This window comes from Strix aluco, chromosome 21 (genome assembly GCF_031877795.1).
Source record: "Strix aluco isolate bStrAlu1 chromosome 21, bStrAlu1.hap1, whole genome shotgun sequence".
NCBI lineage: Eukaryota > Metazoa > Chordata > Aves > Strigiformes > Strigidae > Strix > Strix aluco.
Genome location: NC_133951.1, coordinates 1,730,674 through 1,750,343, shown reverse-complemented (window position 1 = coordinate 1,750,343; position 19,670 = coordinate 1,730,674). Strand labels below are relative to the sequence as shown.

General features: G+C 36.2%; 2 protein-coding genes across 3 annotated transcripts in view; one reads left to right on the top strand and one right to left on the bottom strand.

The window, feature by feature from the left end:
* Positions 1-19,670, bottom strand: part of TBCD (tubulin folding cofactor D) — a 129,409-nt gene that overhangs the window by 28,089 nt on the left and 81,650 nt on the right. For both annotated transcript variants that reach the window (XM_074846842.1, XM_074846843.1), the window contains exons 24-30: positions 13,217-13,248; positions 11,009-11,071; positions 10,512-10,588; positions 8,107-8,188; positions 4,288-4,406; positions 3,770-3,861; positions 2,778-2,918 (exon numbers count right to left, since the gene is read on the bottom strand). In XM_074846842.1, coding sequence (XP_074702943.1) covers positions 2,778-2,918; positions 3,770-3,861; positions 4,288-4,406; positions 8,107-8,188; positions 10,512-10,588; positions 11,009-11,071; positions 13,217-13,248 — 606 coding nt within the window. The remainder of the gene's footprint in view (positions 1-2,777; positions 2,919-3,769; positions 3,862-4,287; positions 4,407-8,106; positions 8,189-10,511; positions 10,589-11,008; positions 11,072-13,216; positions 13,249-19,670) is intronic.
* Positions 1-19,670, top strand: part of QTGAL (queuosine-tRNA galactosyltransferase) — a 187,349-nt gene that overhangs the window by 154,749 nt on the left and 12,930 nt on the right. The gene's annotated exons all lie outside the window — the stretch shown is intronic.

The window sequence follows — 19,670 nt, the reverse complement described above, 5'->3', positions numbered from 1 at the left end:
CATCTTTCTTCTACTTTGTGCTATATAACTTAGACTTCACCTTCTGTTCAAAGACAGAGCAGTTATAAATAACTATTGTAACTCAGGCTGGAACTAATGAGATCTCAATGACTGATAATGACTCCGTAGAGCACAAGCACTGAATTTTGACAGCAGTATAAACTACCCAATGATTGCTGGCAACGAAAAACTCTAGCATGATACATATTGCACAAGAAGCACAATCACAACTTTTCTTCCTACATAGGACAAGTTGGTTACAGGGTGTGTTATAGTAGCTCCCATTCCTCCTGGTAATTACAAATGTACTTTACAGCACCTGCCCCTGTGTTCAAGCTACCTAATAAGCAATCCTGAAGAGGGGAATGCCACTGTAATTATATTTTTTCCTTTTTTTAAAGCAGACCTGGTGCTACCAAATAGAGTAACGACACTAAGGTCAAGAGTGAGTGGGACAGAGTTCTAAAACAGATAACCAGAAATGTGAGCCTGAACAAAAAGTTCCCCAACTCACACAATGCCTCCTTGGCATCATGCACGATCCCGGATTTGAACAGGGATCAGCACGCTATGCATGGTTGCTGAAGCTGAATACAGCCCGTGCTCCAGAACTGGACTGGTTTGCTTGCAGCAGGGAGGAGGGAGCAGGCAAGTGACTGAGACTGTTTTGGCCACAGAAAGAAGTATGACAAGCAAGGAGGAGTGCACACCCTCCCCTGCAAGGTACAGCTCATGTCTCGCCCATTGTAGCCTTCCCAAGCCAGCAATTACCACCACAGGTCACAACCATCACCTGTGAGCTCTGCCAGCTTTGCTATAGCCACAACACAGCGAGTTCAGAGCCTTTCATTTCAGTAGGCCTCTAACCCTCCTCACCTGCTGAGCCTCAGCTGCTACTTACAATATAGTAGATGCCACTCAATTAAACCAAATTGTGTTTCATGTTCATATACTACTATTGAAAACACCCTTCAAAGAAGAGGATAGTGACTGAAAAAATGTCTAAGCCAGTTATTTCATACAAACACTCTGCAAGGATGTGACTGAAACTGAACACCAAAGCCCTTCAGTGTGACTCAGCACTATTAGGCAAGAGTTTTTTCAATAAACTGGGAAAATAAGGAAATCTTTTCAACCAGCAAAATTATTTCATACCAGTAGTTTTCAGGCACTCCCTCCTTCCTGACTAGAATATAATAAAAGCATAGCCAGATACTAGATCTGAACAATCAACAGGTCGTTAATTTACAATCTTGAACACACATCTCTGTACCCTGAGATGCTTCATATAGTTGCCAGACAGGTCAAATATATATTATTACCACACATCATTACCATACCATGTCATACAAACAGTATTACCATACTGTCAAAGAGGGCTGATACTTTATGTATAGAATTGTGTCTAAAAGCAACATAGATCTGCATATTTGCAAACTAAAATTATGGATTAAGACAATAAAATTAAAAAAATCTTTGTCAAAACCAGCATTTTACTCAAAATCAATTTCCAACAATTAATAGACAACTAAAATTAATTTATTGCATTCATTTACTTAGTTTATGGGTTCTCTATACAAGGATTAGGTGTTACTGCTTTGAGCCTTCTACACAGCAGCAAAATTGGAATATATTTTAGATCTGTAGATACTGGATTCATTCCTGAATTCTGATCATTTAATATTTTTATTAACAAGTACTATTTCAGGCCAGGCATATTTGTGTTTATAAATATATGAAGAAGTATACTCTGGCAAGAGAGCCTGGATGCTTCCTTAGTACTCATTTGATCTCTAAGATCAGTATTTCACATGGTTTTCTCACCCTGTAAGTACCTTGTGGAATTCTACAGGATAAAGTGAAACCATGAAGTCTTCCCTGCTGCTGCTGTCTACCACATTCAAAGATTTCAGAACTTCCAATCAGTAAGTGGTGTTACACCCCCAATTGCAGCTTCTTTGGAAATTAAACACAAACCCTGAGAAGGACATGAGTCTTTATAGTGCTTTTGTTTATTGATTTAGAAATTGCCTTTTCAGATCACTGTTACTGAAGGAATATAGAACATTCAGATTAATGCAATATTATATGCTGACTCTTCTTTATCTATTAAGGGAACTGTGAAGACTGAAGAATGTCACAATAGTATGATTGCTACAGACTTTACCTTAGACCTATTCTATAGACTTCACATTAGTAGATGCCTTCCTACAGACTTATGATTTCATTATTCTTGCAGTCTCATAGCTGAAATCATTGAAACCCTAAACTTACAAAAGAGTCAGTAATACCACAGCACAATTTATAGTTTTTATCCATCTCAGTCACTAGCCTTGAAAATTTGTCACTAACATGTTATGCAACTGCTCCCTCTCCTGGCAAAAAGTCCCCACAACAGAACATACAATAGGCGAGTTCACTAAGGAGTAAACGTGTTATTTCAAAAGAAACAGAAGTAATGGTTTAAATCTCTGTACTTTTTACAACTAAATACATTCCTGATACTAAAAGACAATAATGTCATCCACAAAACCAGAATAAAGCTGAACTTCAATTTAAAACACAGTAGGTCCCCCAACTTTGGAGGCAAGAGACAAATTCTCGTCAGCCTTTCCTTTCACTTTCTACTTGTATTCCCCCAGTGTATTTCTACCTATCCTCAAATGACCAAAAGCTTGGAGCTATCAATTTCTAACATGTTTTGAGAAGACATCAGTTTTTAAACAGACATCAAACATGACAGCTAAGTTTCAGTCTCAGTTTGTAAGGCATCTTACCATCCTCCAACATCTCCTCGGCTGTCTGTGGTGTAGTCAGTCACAGCAGTAAATAGTGTGGCATAAATCTGAGTAATGTTATCTTTGCAGACATATTCTTCCTCAGATCCCTCTCCCTTTACTCCCACTGTCTGGCAAACCCTTAAAAAAGAGAAAAAGGAGAGAAAAAAACACAACACTAGCAAGGAGAAACATTAAGATCATAGCTTTGCTCTGTTGCTTAACCGAATTCCCTGGACATACAATATTCTAAACACCTATAACATCTGCTATAAACAGTATGAAGAATATTTTTGAACCTGCTGTGTTTTACTTGACCTGAGGATTTCTGATCGATGTTCGGGTTTAAAGGAACACTGGCAACAGATAAGCAGATTGGTTTTATGCCTATAATACTACAGAAAGGAACATGCTTGAAGTTTCTGAACTATCCTTGAAGTAAGCAAGAAAAGCAAAGAACTAATACAATGTGCATTGAATTTGGTATTAACAAACTTCTTTACACTGAAGACAATTTTCTTTTGCACTGTAACAGTTTAAGAACATGTATACTATGATACTATTAACACTAACTGCACTGTGGCATGTCAACATAGAAAATATTCCTTTAGAGAAAAAGTACAATTTCTTTAAACCCATTCAATCTTAAGAAAGTGGGAAAAAAAAAATACTCTTCCTCCTCACTAAAGCTCACTAAATTGCAGCCCATGAGAAAGGTGAACTTTAAAATATACTTTAGCTAATCAGTTAATTGATTAAAAAAACCCCACAACACCAGAGTTGTACTCCATCCTCAGATGTGTGATAATCCTCTGAATCAAAGATACATTGAATAATAGAGATGTGTAGAGTCCCACACTAAAAATGTGTACGTCATACTGTAACTGATTTCAAGAATCATGCTACAAGCTCACAACAGAAAGCAGAATGAACAGGAGAAAGCTTCTAGACAAAGAATTAAAATTAGACAAAAAAAAAATTTATAAACATACTTTGCAATTGCTATTAGGGCATCTCTTCTGGATTCTGCAAAGCTCACGTCTGCAGGGGAAATTAAGGTAACTTTTTTCAAACCTTCCAAAACCTGCAAAAAATATAAAAATTGATATATTTAAATCCAATGCATTATTTATTATGTTAAATTTAGATAGTGTATTAAAAATTAACTCAATCATCTCTGAGAGAACCAAGCAGGCAACAGTGTTTGGTTTCTCACCAGGACTTGTAAGTATACCTCACTTTTCCCTTTGGAGAAATGTTCCATAGCAAAGGGATAATTCAACCTCTGGCTTTCCCATTAACACTACTAAAGCAGGACTAAAACTTTAATTATCAGAATCTATGGCAAGCTAAACTCATGATGATTTTCTGGAGTTACTGTACACTAGAATCCAAACCCCTTTCACAAAGACCTTTAATTATGATCATTATTATTTATTTGATTACCATCATAGGTTTCATTCAAAATACTGTATGCCCTCTTCTCATTACAATGATCCTATTTTCTCACCTGTTGAAGCCTGCCCTTTAGCAGAAATCTTGGAAGGGCCCCAAGAGCTCGTGAAAAGCCACAACGAATCATTTCCACTGTGTTTTGTAGTTCTGAAACATACTGGGTCACCAGCTTATCTAAAAAAAAAATACATTTGTAGAGTGAAAAGCAACTACCACATCATTATCATTACATATTTGGCTAACAAAAAAAAAAAAAAAAAAACCAAAACAGGAAAAGATCCCCCAAACACAGCAGCTAGAAAATGTTATATTTCATCAAACTAAAATACCAAATACCTGTTATTTCCTACAGAAAAAAGATAAAAATTTTAAGATGTTCACTGTTACATGAATGCTTATTTTCTAAATATAAAGCCAGATTTTTAGACAGACTAATCCCAGTCATTCAGAGAGAGAAAAGTTCTCAATTTTAAAAAGTTATAATGTTTTAAAAATCCAAAGGATAAGCACAAACTTCTATGCAAACACAGGGGAACAAGTGCTCTTGTATTTACAGGTCATCATTTTCCATAATCAGACAAGTATATTGTGTTAGGAAGGAGATTTCTCTAGATTTGTGAAGGTTAGTAATTTGACAGTTTTCCCACAGAAAAGTCTTAATTGGATGCAGGGTTTAAACACACACAGAGATCATACCTAAGAAATACCCCTCTTTTTATATAGAGACAAAAATAAAGTTGGGCTTTTTGCAGGAGAAAGCTCAACAAGAAGCGATCACTTTGAGGTAGGGATGCTGTGCTCAGATCCTGTACATTGTTACAGGATAAAACGGGACAATGGCTCTACAAACAGTAGTACAGACAAAAGGCACAAGAATAAACTGAACTGGGCATGGAAAAGGAGGCTCAACAATGAAGTAAAATGATAGGAAGAAGAAAATGAGGATGAATGAAAAAAAGAAAAGTCAGGAATCTAGATATTTCTACTGTAGTCTTTATCATAGACTTAACAGACAATACTTCCTTTACCAGATTTGTCAGCTACCATATTAAAGTTTTCAGTAAAAAAACTCTTCTGTAAAACAGTGAGAAAAACAGGGTACTCCAGAAAAGCTTCTAAGAACAACCAAGACAGCTGCAATAAACACAACTCTTGTTCAAAAAGGAGAAGAGCAGTCTTATTAATTGCTTTACTGAATACGCACTTTTCAACCCTCAAAGAAAAAGAATCAAGAGATTCTAGGAAGTTTACATAATTGTGCCATTGCTTACTGTCATCTAAGATTTAAATGATTGAGCAATATTTGCTAGAGGAAGAGAGAACAGTTACCGTAAGAAACTACACATTAATCATAACTCATGACTGACTTTTTTTTGTTTTGTTGGTTTTGTTTTGTTGTTTTTTGGGGTTTTTTTAATCCCTATGGAATCACAAGCCTCAACTAGTTCCTCATATCAGGGAACTAGTTCCCTGTCCAGAGGTTAGCAATACCTTCATATAAGCACATCTATTATTTTAGAATTTCCAAACCACTAGAGTGTAAGATAAGAGTCTTGAGGCCATAGGAAGATGCAATGCTTGCTTAGACAGCAAGATAATCTTAGCCAGTAAGACCAGGCCAATCTTCCCTTTGACTGATGTAAATTTAAGATTGACATTTTAGCCAAATGACATAAAATTAAGACATGACAACTAGCAAACGAGCTGCTCTTTACTTATAACTACTTAGCAATTGTGCTAGTGAGGACAATGCAAATGTTAATATTCTTCTAGGAGTCTTCAGCTTCATAAAACAACATGGCCTACAAAGTGTCTACAATATTAATTCAACACAACCCATCCAGAAAGAATATTAAAAGAGAAAGTCATCAAAACCAAACCAGAACACGTTGAGATAGAAAAAAAATAAAAGATGAAAACAAACAGAGGCAAAAGAAGTGATTCAATAAAATTATAGGGACAGACTGAGAATGCCAAATCACTAAAGTATCTTTGATTTGTGTTTTCATTTTAATCTGCCAAGCCACAGTGAAACACTGGTTAAATTTTACCAAAAGTTTGGGGTTTTTTTTCTAATCCACTTGGATCATGTTTAGACCTGCTTTAACTGACTTCGATAAGGCACCTGCATTGTCACTGAATGTCTTCTGCACTGTAGCTTCCACACATATACACATACATCAGACATCGGGGGGAGGAATTTTAGTAGTGGATTTCAATCCCACAACATACAGAATTTAATGGTCATGAAATACATAGTTTTTACTGGCACAAAACTGAAAATACACAATTTTTTTTCATTTAAAAGAGGCTTGCATGTATAATGGCACTTTTTTTACCATGTGTAGAAGAGGTTTTAGAGCAGTACAAGGCCAAATAAAAGCATAATCAATCAGAACTGACTAGAAATTTTTTAGAACAGAAAAATTTCCAACTCACAATTCTGTTCTCTAAATCATACCAGAAAGTCTCATGAAAAAAACTGCCTGTATCTACAAATCTGACTCTAATTATGTCCCTAGACCATCATAGCTCCATTGCCTTGATTCCCTCAATCTCAAGCCAGATGAAAAGTTAACCTAGAATCCAGGAAAAAACAACTAAGCATCACAGGCATCTGAAAGAGTACAGCAGAACAGCTGCAGCCATGTATTGCAAGTTCTTCCAGCAGATCCTCTCTCTCTCTTGATTTTGACACCTGCCTGAGTTTTCTTTTACAGAAGCTTGAAACTTCATTATTACATAAAATGGGATCTATTAACCTTTCAACTAAGTTTTTCGCTTGCTTTCTTTGATTCAGCACTGTCTCTGCTGAAAGTCTTCTCATTTTACAAAACTACCCTTTCCTGAGGTTGTTTTTTTCTAATCTGCCTCAGCACCGTATCACATCTTCCCATGCTGCCCACACAAAATCAGGCAGGCAGCGCTAATCTGCATGAAGGAATGGGCTGGTTTTGGAAATTGGTTTTTTTGACAAAAATATAGAGATTTAGCAATACAGAAAAGACTGAAAAATCAAGATAGGCTGCTTTTATATATCAGCCATAACTTCTTTGGGGCATGGACTGCATGTTACTGTACATGACAGGGATCAGGTTCATCCTGGGAACTACTGTGATACAGATAAATAGTAAGGTATTTTATCTGATTCAGGAATGACTTAGTAATGGCAAAAAATAGGAAAATAAATCATTATTTTGTTAAGTATATGTAATTTCACTGTCATATTTAGAAAAACAAGAACATAAATGTTGTTAGTCTTAAAATTCTATCTACACAATCCAGCAATCTCTTTCTGATGGACACAATATAATCTGATACTTGAAACAAAGAAAGAAAACCAGTATAAAAAAAAGGTGTTGATTCATACACCTCTAACAAAAGTTTAAGGCTACTCCTATACTACTGAGCCAAATCCAAACAGATGAGGTTTCATATGCACATTTACAAGAACTGCAGGGGTCCTTGCTATCCTTCTCTTCTTCTCCCTAACCAATTCTTCTTCTTTAAGTTAGCCACGATCTCTGGCATACAGTTTATCAAAATATGATGTGAAAATGTCTCACCTCATTAAAATTTAGGATTTGCCACAAACACATATTCTTTGCTTCTTTGTTTTACAGTATGGAATAGAAAAGTAATGTGTTTTTCCTAATATTCATTATTATGGTACCTTGTATTCACCTCCAGTCTAAAATAAGCAAAACCCCCGAGACATTTCCTAGACCTTCAGTTAGCTTTATCATTCTTTCCTGAAGCATTTTAAGGTCGTTTAAGACTAGTGATGTTCCTCCCCATTCTATCCAATACCTCCAAAGTGCAAGTCAGGTCCAGCCCAGTATTTTCTGCCTCTAATGTAAATATGAGTCATTACCCTGTAGAGCTGGATCAGCGTCTCCCTTTTCATTGATGTAATATTCATTACACAGTGCAGCCAGCGCAGAGACTGCAGACTCCTGTAACAAAGGCAAAACTGTGAAATGGATATATTTAATAAGGTCATACTTTATGATAACTGTGCTTAGAATTAAAAGGATAAGAAAAGACAGCAAAATTTTTTTTAAATCACTCCCTTCAGCTACTGACATGTACTTTTTTTTCTTCCCAATATTGGTTAAGAACAGTTGAACAGGAAGCCTATGTAATAAAAAAAACAGATTCTACTCTTACTCCTTCAAAAGTACCAGTAAACTAAATTAACGTTTAAGACATTAATAGTAATATATGAATTGCATTTTCAGTTCAGTTGAAGGACCTCCAGGATGACATAGTATTACAAAATACATAAGTCACATTATGTCATCTTCAATATACTGATGTCAGATTGATAATTTCTGTATTTCCCCAGAAAGCTACAGAAAGGAAATGGAAAAAAAACAAACCATGGACTGAAGGTTATAAACAAAAAACCCCAAAATATCCAGTATCACAATCCTTGTGTCTCAATCTTAACTGGTTTAGAAAAGGATCAAAGACTGTGCGTTATGCCTGAACCTCCTGATCTTTAGAGTGGTTTTGGTCCCAGATACAGAACACAAAACTCATACAGCTGCTATTTCAAAAACCATGTAACAAGTTTTTTTCATAAAATTATAGTTGAATTATACTTTTCAGCTAATAATGCTGACCAAAATAATAATAACTTGGAGACAGTACTGAAGCTGTGCAGTGTTCACTCCATATTAATAGGAATGATACTTTATTAATACTCATGTTCTCCGGGTACAAGAAATTTTAAATGATAACACAGGAATCCTGTGCAGCCTATTCATTCTACCCTCAAGGACACCTCAGACTTGTTCTCTATGCAAAATCAAGGACTTGAAAGAAAACCAGTATTCATCTAAATAATATTCTGACTACCACAGGCATTATAGTAGCAAAATATACAGAATTATCTAATTGCTGTAGATCATAGAATCATAGAGTGGTTTGGGTTGGTAAGGACCTTTAAAGGTCATCTAGTCCAACCCCCCTGCAATGAGCAGGGACAGCTTCAACTAGATCAGGCTGCTCAGATCCTTCACGTTAGAAAGACAATGGTTTTCACCTTAAATGCATGCATGACATTACATTGGAAGAGTATATTGTATGTCAGAGAAGAGATTACTGTTCAATGTCTTAAGCACTGCCCTTAAAATTATTTCTAAAATATATTCAGAAGACAAGAGAGAATTAACATTTACTAAACATACTTTGCTCAACAATAATTCATGTTAATCAAACAAGTCAAAATTCTCTGAAGTCTAGAATTAATTCTTCTAAGCTTGGGTTAGAAGTTCCAGTTATAAGAAATATAAACTCTTCAAATAAACGGCTAATGCCAAAAGAATATTCCAAGAATTCAGATTTCATCTTTTAATTTTCTTCAATGATTTGGATACATCCTAGTCTACTCTGTCTTCCAAGGAAGACTTTAAAAGATAGCTACCAGATACCTGCAATGGCTTTTTATCTTATTTTTAAAACCTAGCAAAACACAATATGTTATATTCAGATTGTGTCTGCAATGGCTATAAGCTCTAGTAAGGCAGACAAAAATTGTCCTTATAATTCAGTAGAGCCTTTAAGAGTGCAAGATTGAACTGTCATGGTATTACTTGGGAAAATTAAGGTAAATAACTGGAGGTGTTAAGATCATGTACATAAAATAGCATGAAACATATCCATCAATGGATTTAATACTCAGAATTAGAGTAGCTCATGAGCACAGTAAAAGGATTTGCAACAGAGTTTAATGGAAAATTTAAGCACATTATCCTGAATAACTCTGGTTGATCATGCCAGCGTTCTCACTGGTAACAAACACGCCCTCAATTCATCAGGCCTGAGGACATCATCCAGAGATTCTTCTTCATTCTCACAAAAGTTCTCTGAAACTACCAAAATCAAGATATCTTACACATGCTACAGGTACACCAAAACTGATGCAAAATATCCTATCAATGTAACCATATAGCCAACAGCAAATAGCTTCAAGCAACCACCAGCAACTACTCACCACCAGCCCAGTGCCAATGCCAGCACCTGACAATGACTTTGTCCAAACGTACATACAAGAACAACCTTTGTGACAGCTGTTCAAGTATTAATCAAAAAGGTCCATCTGAATTTTGAGGAATTCAAATCTTTTCCAAAAAATAACCCTTCTTACCAATCTAAGAAACAAACATTCAAGAACTGATTAGATTCCATGGAAAATAATCCACCAACAAAAAGCAAAAATATTTCTGATTTTGTATTTAACGTGACTACATGAAGAGGGAGAAACTATTGTACCTTTATATGCTGTCGTGCAGAGCTTGAAACAAGAGAAAGACTTCTTAGACTGTCATTTATCAACCACTGCCAGCCACCTGAAATAGTAAGCAACATAAATGCTATTAATTTTTCTTACTTTCTGAACTTCAACATTCTCCGTTTTATTTTTTTACAAAGACCAGTAATTATACATATTGACATATTTCCTTGGCTTTCCAAAATAAACATGGTTGTGACTGACAGCTATTCTGGTTTGGTTTACAATGTACACAGCACAAACACTGCATCTGGTGATGCTGAAAACTTGACAGGAAAAAAAAAATTAATAAAGAGCTACAAAACAAATCCTCAGGTAACATCACCATCTGTTGCAGTATTTGTGTATCTTTTTGATAATTTTTTGTTAGGCCACCCAACCTCGCTGATTTTGCTTCTTTGAAAAACATCATTAGTTAATACTTTAACTTAATGAATAACTAATAAGATAATGAAAGGTTATTTAAAATATGACATACCAATTATTGGATCTTCTCTAAATGGCATTTTTGATAGTGACAACTTTTCGATTAAAGTGCAGACTGTAAGAAAATAAATTTGATAACTGGATAAATACAAAAAAAAAGATAAATTGCCCCAATTATGAAGATACAACCACATCAAGTTATGTTAGCATTAATTTTAAGCTGAAGAAAATTTGCAAACAGAAGTCCAAAATACGTGAAATTAGAAACTGAAAGGAAATTACACTTGTGATTCTTACACACAAAAAAAGTACTATGCAGTAACTGTTCTCTGACATGAGTTAATCCCATCATTCATGCAAATCCATTGTTTGGCAGTATGGTTTTCCCCCTCTGCCTTTTAAAGTGCATATGTACATATTAGCCACCTTTCTATACCAGCCTGTAAATGGCTGTGTAGTATCATTGATAGTAAACCAGCTTGGACAAGGATAATAATACAGCCACTAATAAGCTGTTCAAACATATATGAAATGTTTTCCTACTTCTTATTAGCATTTTTTGGACCTTCAAGGAGTGACATCTGTTCACTGCATAAAGCTAGGAGCTCTAAAACTGGATGCAGCTTGATTTTCTTTAATACTCAGAATACGAGAAAACGTCAGTTTAGTAATTAAGTCCTTATTATTTTAAATCCATAAATTTAAATGAGTTCTAAGCTTACAAAACCACTTTCAGAACAGTAATTTTTTAGTGTTTCAAGGCTGTTTTGGGGAATAAAGATTAACACAGTAAACACTGCAAACTTTTATTATACAATAGACTGACTGCATTGCTCAAATGAAAACTCAGCACTTAGGGAATACAGTATCTTTCACCCCCTAGTTATCAATTCAAATAAACCAGAGTGGTATACATCCATACTACTATCTGACTGCTTTAGAGTTGGTGGAGAGGAGGGAGAGGACAGAATAAGCTACTATATAATGCCACCTTTATGTTTTCCTCTCCTCCCACAACTTAATCTTTGAATCTTACTCCAGGCTCTGTACACAGTTCATCATCATCTTCATTTATAATCAACTTACTGGGCTCCAAATCTACTCTTGAATTCAGTCCTCACTATGGTAATGTCACACAATCAGGCTCCCTGTACTCAAATGTCCTTTGGTACTGTATGTCAGCTTCTTTGTTCTACTAGTTATTCACAGACAAGGTTAAGTACAATGTGACTAAACCCAAGTCTCTTAAGGTTCCTCCTTAGCTCTCTACACGTCTTTATGCTCTATTGTGGTTGAGACCATCATCTGCATTAGACATGCAGGCAATTTGTGGAACATTTTCAATTCTTCTCTTATTCCACCTACACAGTTGTATCATGCCAAAATACTGTCATTTGTACTTCTCCAAAGCTATGAAATATTCAGCTGCTTAAAAGCTAAAACATATTACAAAAAACTACCTATTCTTTCAGTCTGCATTATTATGCCACAAGACTGAACTCATTCAAAGACTGCGGAAATCCCCTTGCCCCCTTCACCCATTCTATCTGATCACTCTTCCATCTCGGTACTGAAACTCCTTTACCCACTCAGTTTGGATGGCTTCATATCTTCAAAGCCAGAATCTGCTCATAGCACTTCCTTCATTCAACCCACGAGCAGGAAACTCAAGTTGGCATCATTTCCTTATCCGCCCAGGCTACCTGGATGGATACTTTTTCCTGCAATGCCCTTCCTTTTTACAGCAGTCCTGTATATAACAATCTCCAAAATCCATACGAACATCCCATCATCTTTTCCGTGATACCACCCATTCACAAACTGTTGTTTATATGGTCTTTATCCTTTACCTTTGCACACACACATATTATCATAAAATCATTAGTTATATGATGGAATCTGTCTTAACAGACAGATCATCTCTCTTCTGGAGAGGGATCTGAGTAAATCAATGAAGGAAGCCAATTCAACCCTGAAGAAAGTTCACTGTGAGCAACAACAGAAAGAGAGAACGTGTGACATAAACCCAAGAACTATCTCCAACTCTTGGACAAACAGGGTTATTCACAAGTGTGCTGGCAACCAATGTTCTGGTGTACCTGTCTTCTGACTGGCCTCCAAACTTCCTATTTTTTTTAATTACTGTGCATCCTTTATTTATGCATTCAACACAGTATATGCAAAACAAACTGGAAAAAAGTAAACAGAAGAATTAATTACTGCACATTTTCTGCTTTCACACCACAGCTGTGATACTTACCAGCTGGTCTCATCAGTTCTCCACCTAAACCCCTGCAAAGCAGAAACAGAGCCTTCAGAGAACAACCTACCACAAGCAATCCAAGTGCATTGCCAAGTGAGAAAAAAACCCTCAAAACCATTTCATAATGAAAGCAGATCACAAAATACCTTCAGTTTTGTATTTAACCAACTCTAAAATACTTCTTTTTAAATCAATTGTTGTCTTGACTTCAGCATGATTTATACAAAACCTTCCTGAATATTTATCTTTCTTCTTGCAAAAATGCGGTCTTTCCAACTTTCCATGTGAATAATAAAAGACTGTCAAGTTCATTTTGCTTTTCTTTTCACTTGCTTCAGGAGCATTCCAAAACCTGTGGAACTCGACACAGAACTTTTCAGTCATACAGTCTCTACGAGCTCCTGACTTCCACAACTGAAAAGCAATTACATGCATTTTTTTCACAAAATCTTAATCTCTGGAATATTAAATAGAAACTTCACTCAGCAGTTCCTATTTTCACAAATGTTAACTGATTTACTTTCCTGGTGAAGTTTCTCACCCTTCTCTCTTCACCCTCTCCTTCTCTGCTAAAGCCCCCTCCCAGGTAACGTTGCATTCATTACCACAAGCAAGGGGGTAAAAACTTCCAACACATCAGAAAAGGGAAAGAAACAAATGGCTCAAGATGCTTCAGACCCTCCAGAAGTAAGTGTCTGTTACATAAGAATGGCCTCACCAGCTCAGACCTCCGGCTTAACCAGTTATCCTGTCTGAACATTAGCCTGGCCACTGGCAGCACGAGGAGGAGAAAGTCTGAAGTGGGCAGAGAGCGTGGAAATGGCAGGGCCTGTTTCCCTTCTTTAGCCTCTCATGTCTCTGAGCAGAGACACATCTCCTCACCCCGCTGAACAACGTCTGCGGGTTACACGAATATCCCCAAGGTGCCATGAGCACTGCTTGAGGTGTTCTGCTCAGTGTCACCCTCTGTGGCTTAATTCTTCCATTTTATGAACCTTTGACTCCTGCCCTTCCTTTAGATATTTCCTCCCTTGACTCCTTGTTCTCATCTCCCTTCACTTCTGCTGGAATATTTCCTCCCTGAGGTGTGCCAAACCCTTAATCACCTGTTTGTATGGCCATGCTCTGGCAGAAACTCCCAAAAAGGGGGGAGGAACAACAAAGGCTTTTTTGTTTATTTGCTTGGGTTTGTTTTTTTTTTTTTTCTTAAAACATTTTCTTCCCTCCTCTCCTCCTCCCTCCCCACAATAAAATTAGTAGCTATGCTCAGAAGGCAAACTTAGCAACCCTAACAACTCTCAGAACTTTGTTCTCCAATTTATCCTTTTATATGAGCTTCAAAAGCCTAAACATTTTAAACAAGTTTTTCCATTTCGTACAAGTAGGTGCCTCCTGTAACATGCACTGGGTTTTGACTGCTCAACATTTTCAGTGGTTTTTCAGGTAATGCAGAGATGCCAACTCCACAATATTCTCATTTGCCATAGATCAGCACTTCCTTTAATTGGGAAACTTTTGCTTTCGACAATCAATATATTAAGCTCAGTGTAATAATCCACAGCTCAGTTTATCATCGTAGGAAGTAAGCACGGATTCCACATCCCCATGCTGATAATGTCTTTGGATTATCTACCCCACCTTCCTGCCATGTTGTCTGCTCCTCCAGCTTCTAAAAAATTTAAATTAGAAAACAAAGAAGTGATGCAAGGAGTCAAGACAGCAGCAAAAATAGAATGATGTGGCAAGGCTTCCTTCCTCTTCAACATTTCTTTTCCCTTCACTTTGTCCTCGCCCATTCCTTGCCTCTTGTCTGTTGTCTTACTGCAAATGAGTATAAAATAATGATCTTGTAAATTTGTTTGGTGTGCAAGAGAGTCTGCTGATGCAAGGATTCAGATACGGACTTCTGTTCAAACTACAAAGCAAGAACTGAGTCATAAAGGCTGCTCTTCTCCACTTCTTCACACTGCCAATAAGGAAGTCAGCCACTTAAAGCTACTCTTATGTTAATAATTTGACAGCTATCCCTTCCTTTGGCATTACATCAACTCAGTTTAATTTCAGAGTTTAGAGCTTCACTGAGGATTGTTGGCCCTGTGCGAGAATGAAGAATGGTGACAGTGATTTGCATAGTAAGATTTCCACGTAATGCAGAAACTATAATCAAATCTATGTTTGAAGGCACTGTGATCTTCTCTGCAAAACTTTTCAAGTTATTTCTTGCCTAGACATTACAGTATGTCCATCAATATGTCTAAAATTTTCTTCCCTTTTCCACAGCTCGTATTTCAATTTTAGGAACTGAGAATTCTATCATAATCCTAGATCTTTCCTCAGTCAGTGTTTAGTTTGTCAAACGTGATGCGCATCTTTCTATTAACTTTATCTCACTCTACAGTATTTCACTAAATTAAAGAGATACGGATCTACCTAATTCAGAGATTCTGAATTTTGCTGTACAGTCAGTATTCTCTCTTTTTTCTTCCAAAGACACATCCACAAGTTGCATCACATTATTAGATGTACCTGTTTCAAGGTTTAATTATTAATTCAGTTTGTAAATTGACTGATGCAGTGCCCAGGTTCCATGAGCTCCTAAGCATTCCTTCCTATGTACAGTTTCACAGCAATGCTTCTCTCCTAGAAACATCGTAGGATGAGTCACAATTTATTTGTGGAAAATATAATCAAAATGTATAATCCCTTGTAGAACCAACGAATTAAGATTACTGACCTAAGAATGCTGGTAGCTCTTTTAAAATTATGTAGGCCTAAATCAGAAATAATGATGGAGCTGTTTTCAGTGCATACAGAAGTTCAAGGTACTACTGTGGATTTTTTAAAAAATTATTTAAACCTGTTTTTTGTGAGAAGTTCAGAATTCATCTTTAAGATTACAAAATAAAAGTAACTGAAGCTGTTTAGTACTGAATAGCATCTATGTTTTCATAAACATCTGGATCTGAAGTTAAAAACTACTGGAATAGCTGAAGAGATTCCATTGCAAATATTCAATTTCCAGGAAGCTAAGAACACTCATCTCCCTATGAATAGTATCTAGTTATTTTTCATGGGAACACTTAGACCCAAATAGAACTGAGGTATCTTAAAAGGTGCAGGCTGTACACTTACTGGGCTTTGGAAATACAAAATGGCTTTATCACAAGGTACACAGAGGAGGAAAGAGACACCTCTGAGCACAGACAAAAAAGCCTGTGCATTTAATAAAGCTCTTATGGTCATCCTTGGAAGAGGCAGAGGATAAACTATAGTAAGCTAACAAACACCTATTTTTAGGTTACTGTAAATTCATATTCTGACTGTACACATTTTGTATTGTATTCTAACTCCAGAAGACTGCAGGTGAAATCCTGGCTCTACGGATGTAAGACTTCCCAGTGACTTCAGTTAGTAGGAAAAAAAAAATTCACCTTATAACTCTTCAGAACAAAATATAGCACGATCTCCTAAACCCATCATGCTACTGGATGCAAAAAATAATTTAAACTTGGAAGAATTGTTAAGATGAGCTTTGCTGCAAGGCTGGAATTATTTGCTGATTAAGTTAATATGCCTAAAAAACTCTTTCATGTAGATGACTGCCAAGAAACACATTTGCCCTGAAACCATCAAGATTAGTTGCAACCTTAAAGGTCTTTGAAATGAGATGAATTTGCTTCTCTTCTGCCTAGCACCTGTCAAAACCTATGGGCTACCTTACTCTTGGAAAAGTTGAACCTCTGAAGATGACAGTCCAACTCATGCTGGCTGCTGTTCTGAAAACGTAAAACGACTCGTCTGACACAGCGACCGTGTAACACGTACGGCCAGTCTCTTCATATGTTACGAGATCAGAGCAAAACTCGGCATGCAGCACATTGCACTACCTGAATCATCAGTGTGGGAGTCGCCTACAAACACTGTGTATCCTGTCATACCCAGCTCTGATGGGAACCCTGAAGGCCCAATAAATAGAACATTTGCTGAAATACAGAAGTGCACTGCAACTACCTGGAAGAAACCCAGCATATCTATCTGCAGCACTTCCATATCCGTCCCTAAATCATCTTGTTAGCCAACTCTGTATTAAGTCCTACATTATCAGACTCAGAACTGCCTACAAGAAAAAGAGGTAAAAAAAATCTGAAAATCTATTCAGCTGCATATTCAGTCAAGAACCTTATATCAGATGATGCATTTTTAAAGAATCTTAACAGAGCTACTATGAAAAATATTTTTCTTGAGGAATTTTCATAACGAGAACTAGTGCAAGGTCTTAGATGCACTACAGAAATGTATCTGCTACAAAAAGCTACTAACCATGCTGGTTCAGTGAAGCACAACACACATCAGGCAGATCATTAACACTGTGTTCAAACTGGCAGAATGACTTCCTATCCCCAGTAAGAGAGTTTAAGGCAACAGATGCCGCAAGTTTCTGTCTTGGGTTTTATATATAAAAGTAATGTTTAAAACAAATAAAATATAGCTCAATTTTTATAACTCTATAACCCATATAGCACAAAACAGGCACAACGGACAAATACTCTGTTTAGGTGGCATGGTTTGCATATGACTTGCTATAACTAGTGCTGATTTAATACAGAAAATCAGGCTCACTGTGCAATACTCAACTGGAAGTGCACATGCAAATGATTACACCAACCAGCTCCTCAAGACAAACTAGTGCATCAAATGTGTCAGAATCAAGACTAATGGAAGGAAGTACATAGTGATATGCCTGGACTTGCATTCTCCTTTTTCAGCATACTATGGTAAACGCAGAAAAGCACATATACAGGAAGATTGAAAGATACTTGCATTTTTAAAAAAATGTTAACACAGCAGAGGACAGGACTTTCTACAATTACCATAAACAAATTTGATTGCTTCAAGTATATTTAAAATTGAGAGGCTGTGCAGTATAACTCAGTCTTGGGACTGCGTCCTCTCTGAAGGATAATTCATGGTCATCATTCAAAATCAGGTTAAAGGCATTACAAGAGTTGCTAAACAAAGTAAGATGGTCAGTTAAATGAAGGTCTCCATTACAGCATTTTGGCTTTATGTTTTTTGACTTGAGGTACTTATGGATTCAACAGAATCTTAAGCATCAGACAATCAAAAAACTCACAAACCATTTTCCAGCTTAAAATTTATAGATTACAACTTAAAAAAAAAAAATAAAAAGATCACAGCATTTTTACACTTTACTTCCTTTTCCCTTTCTAACATGTCAACACAATTTCTGAAAACAGCTGATCAAAGCATTAAAATCCAGCCTGTCCACAAAAAGACAGCTATTTTGTTGCCAGAAGTGAAAGCAAAATATCTAATAAATAGCTGAGACATGTGGCCTGATGCTTTTTGTTAATCCAGTTCAAAAACTAGAAACACAAACAAAACACATAGGTTTTCAACATTCCTACAAGATGTTGTTACACCGAAAATTCCCGGTAGCAATTTCTCAAATGGAAATCTTTGGAATATTATGTGCAATAATTACTCATCACAAAACAAGTTTGGCTTGTTTCACTAAATGCTTGCCCAGCAATACTCAAATTGCTGGTTTGTTTTTATAACCTAGTTTATTTTTCTTGTCCTATTTTAAAATATTTTATGCATACTGATATTTTAAAATATGGATTGTAGTAGACATCTCTGTCTCAGCCTAAGTATCAGAGTAAACAGCAGTGAATCAATTTTGCTTGGAGTTGAATTAGAAGTCTTATCTAGAATGAAAACATTTCTGTAGGCATCTTATAAATACCATTAAGTGCAAGAAGTGCACATTATGACAAAAACAAATTACACCCAAGCTCCACCCTGACATTAAAGAATTTATGGGAGCCAAGACAGCCACCCACAAAGACACTAATATACAGTATCAGCATTAAAACCATCTGCCAGTAGAAGCTAACTTTGGAGTGGGAAGTTTCACATCAGTATGTACGACCCTCAAGAATTAAATTCTAACATTTTTCCCAGATAGTTTCAGGATACAAAAATGACATAAAAATTCTTTAAATTATAATTAATAATTACACAAAAAACCTACTTAAGGTTTACTGTTTTCAGATATGTCATGTGCAAAGTAGTGAACTAAGCTGCCCAAAATCTCAAAGAATGTGCCAGTTCAAGCAGAAAAAAAAAACCCATTCACATACACAATCATAGGGGAATACAAGTCATTAATTATGTTTTGATTTCCTTAAATTTAGGAACAAACTCTGAAGTCACATACCAGTTTTCATTCACATTTAGTTAACAGTTACTTAGGCAAACTCCCTTTATTTCCTGGAAGCATCAATAAATAGGAAATGAAAAAACCAACTCAGTGAAAACTCATTTACATTTTCTTTGGCGCAAGAGTTGAAAAATTGCATTGAACCTTTTGTAATACTCCTGGCCTACTCATTACACAGGATGAAGTAATTCTAGAATTTAGATA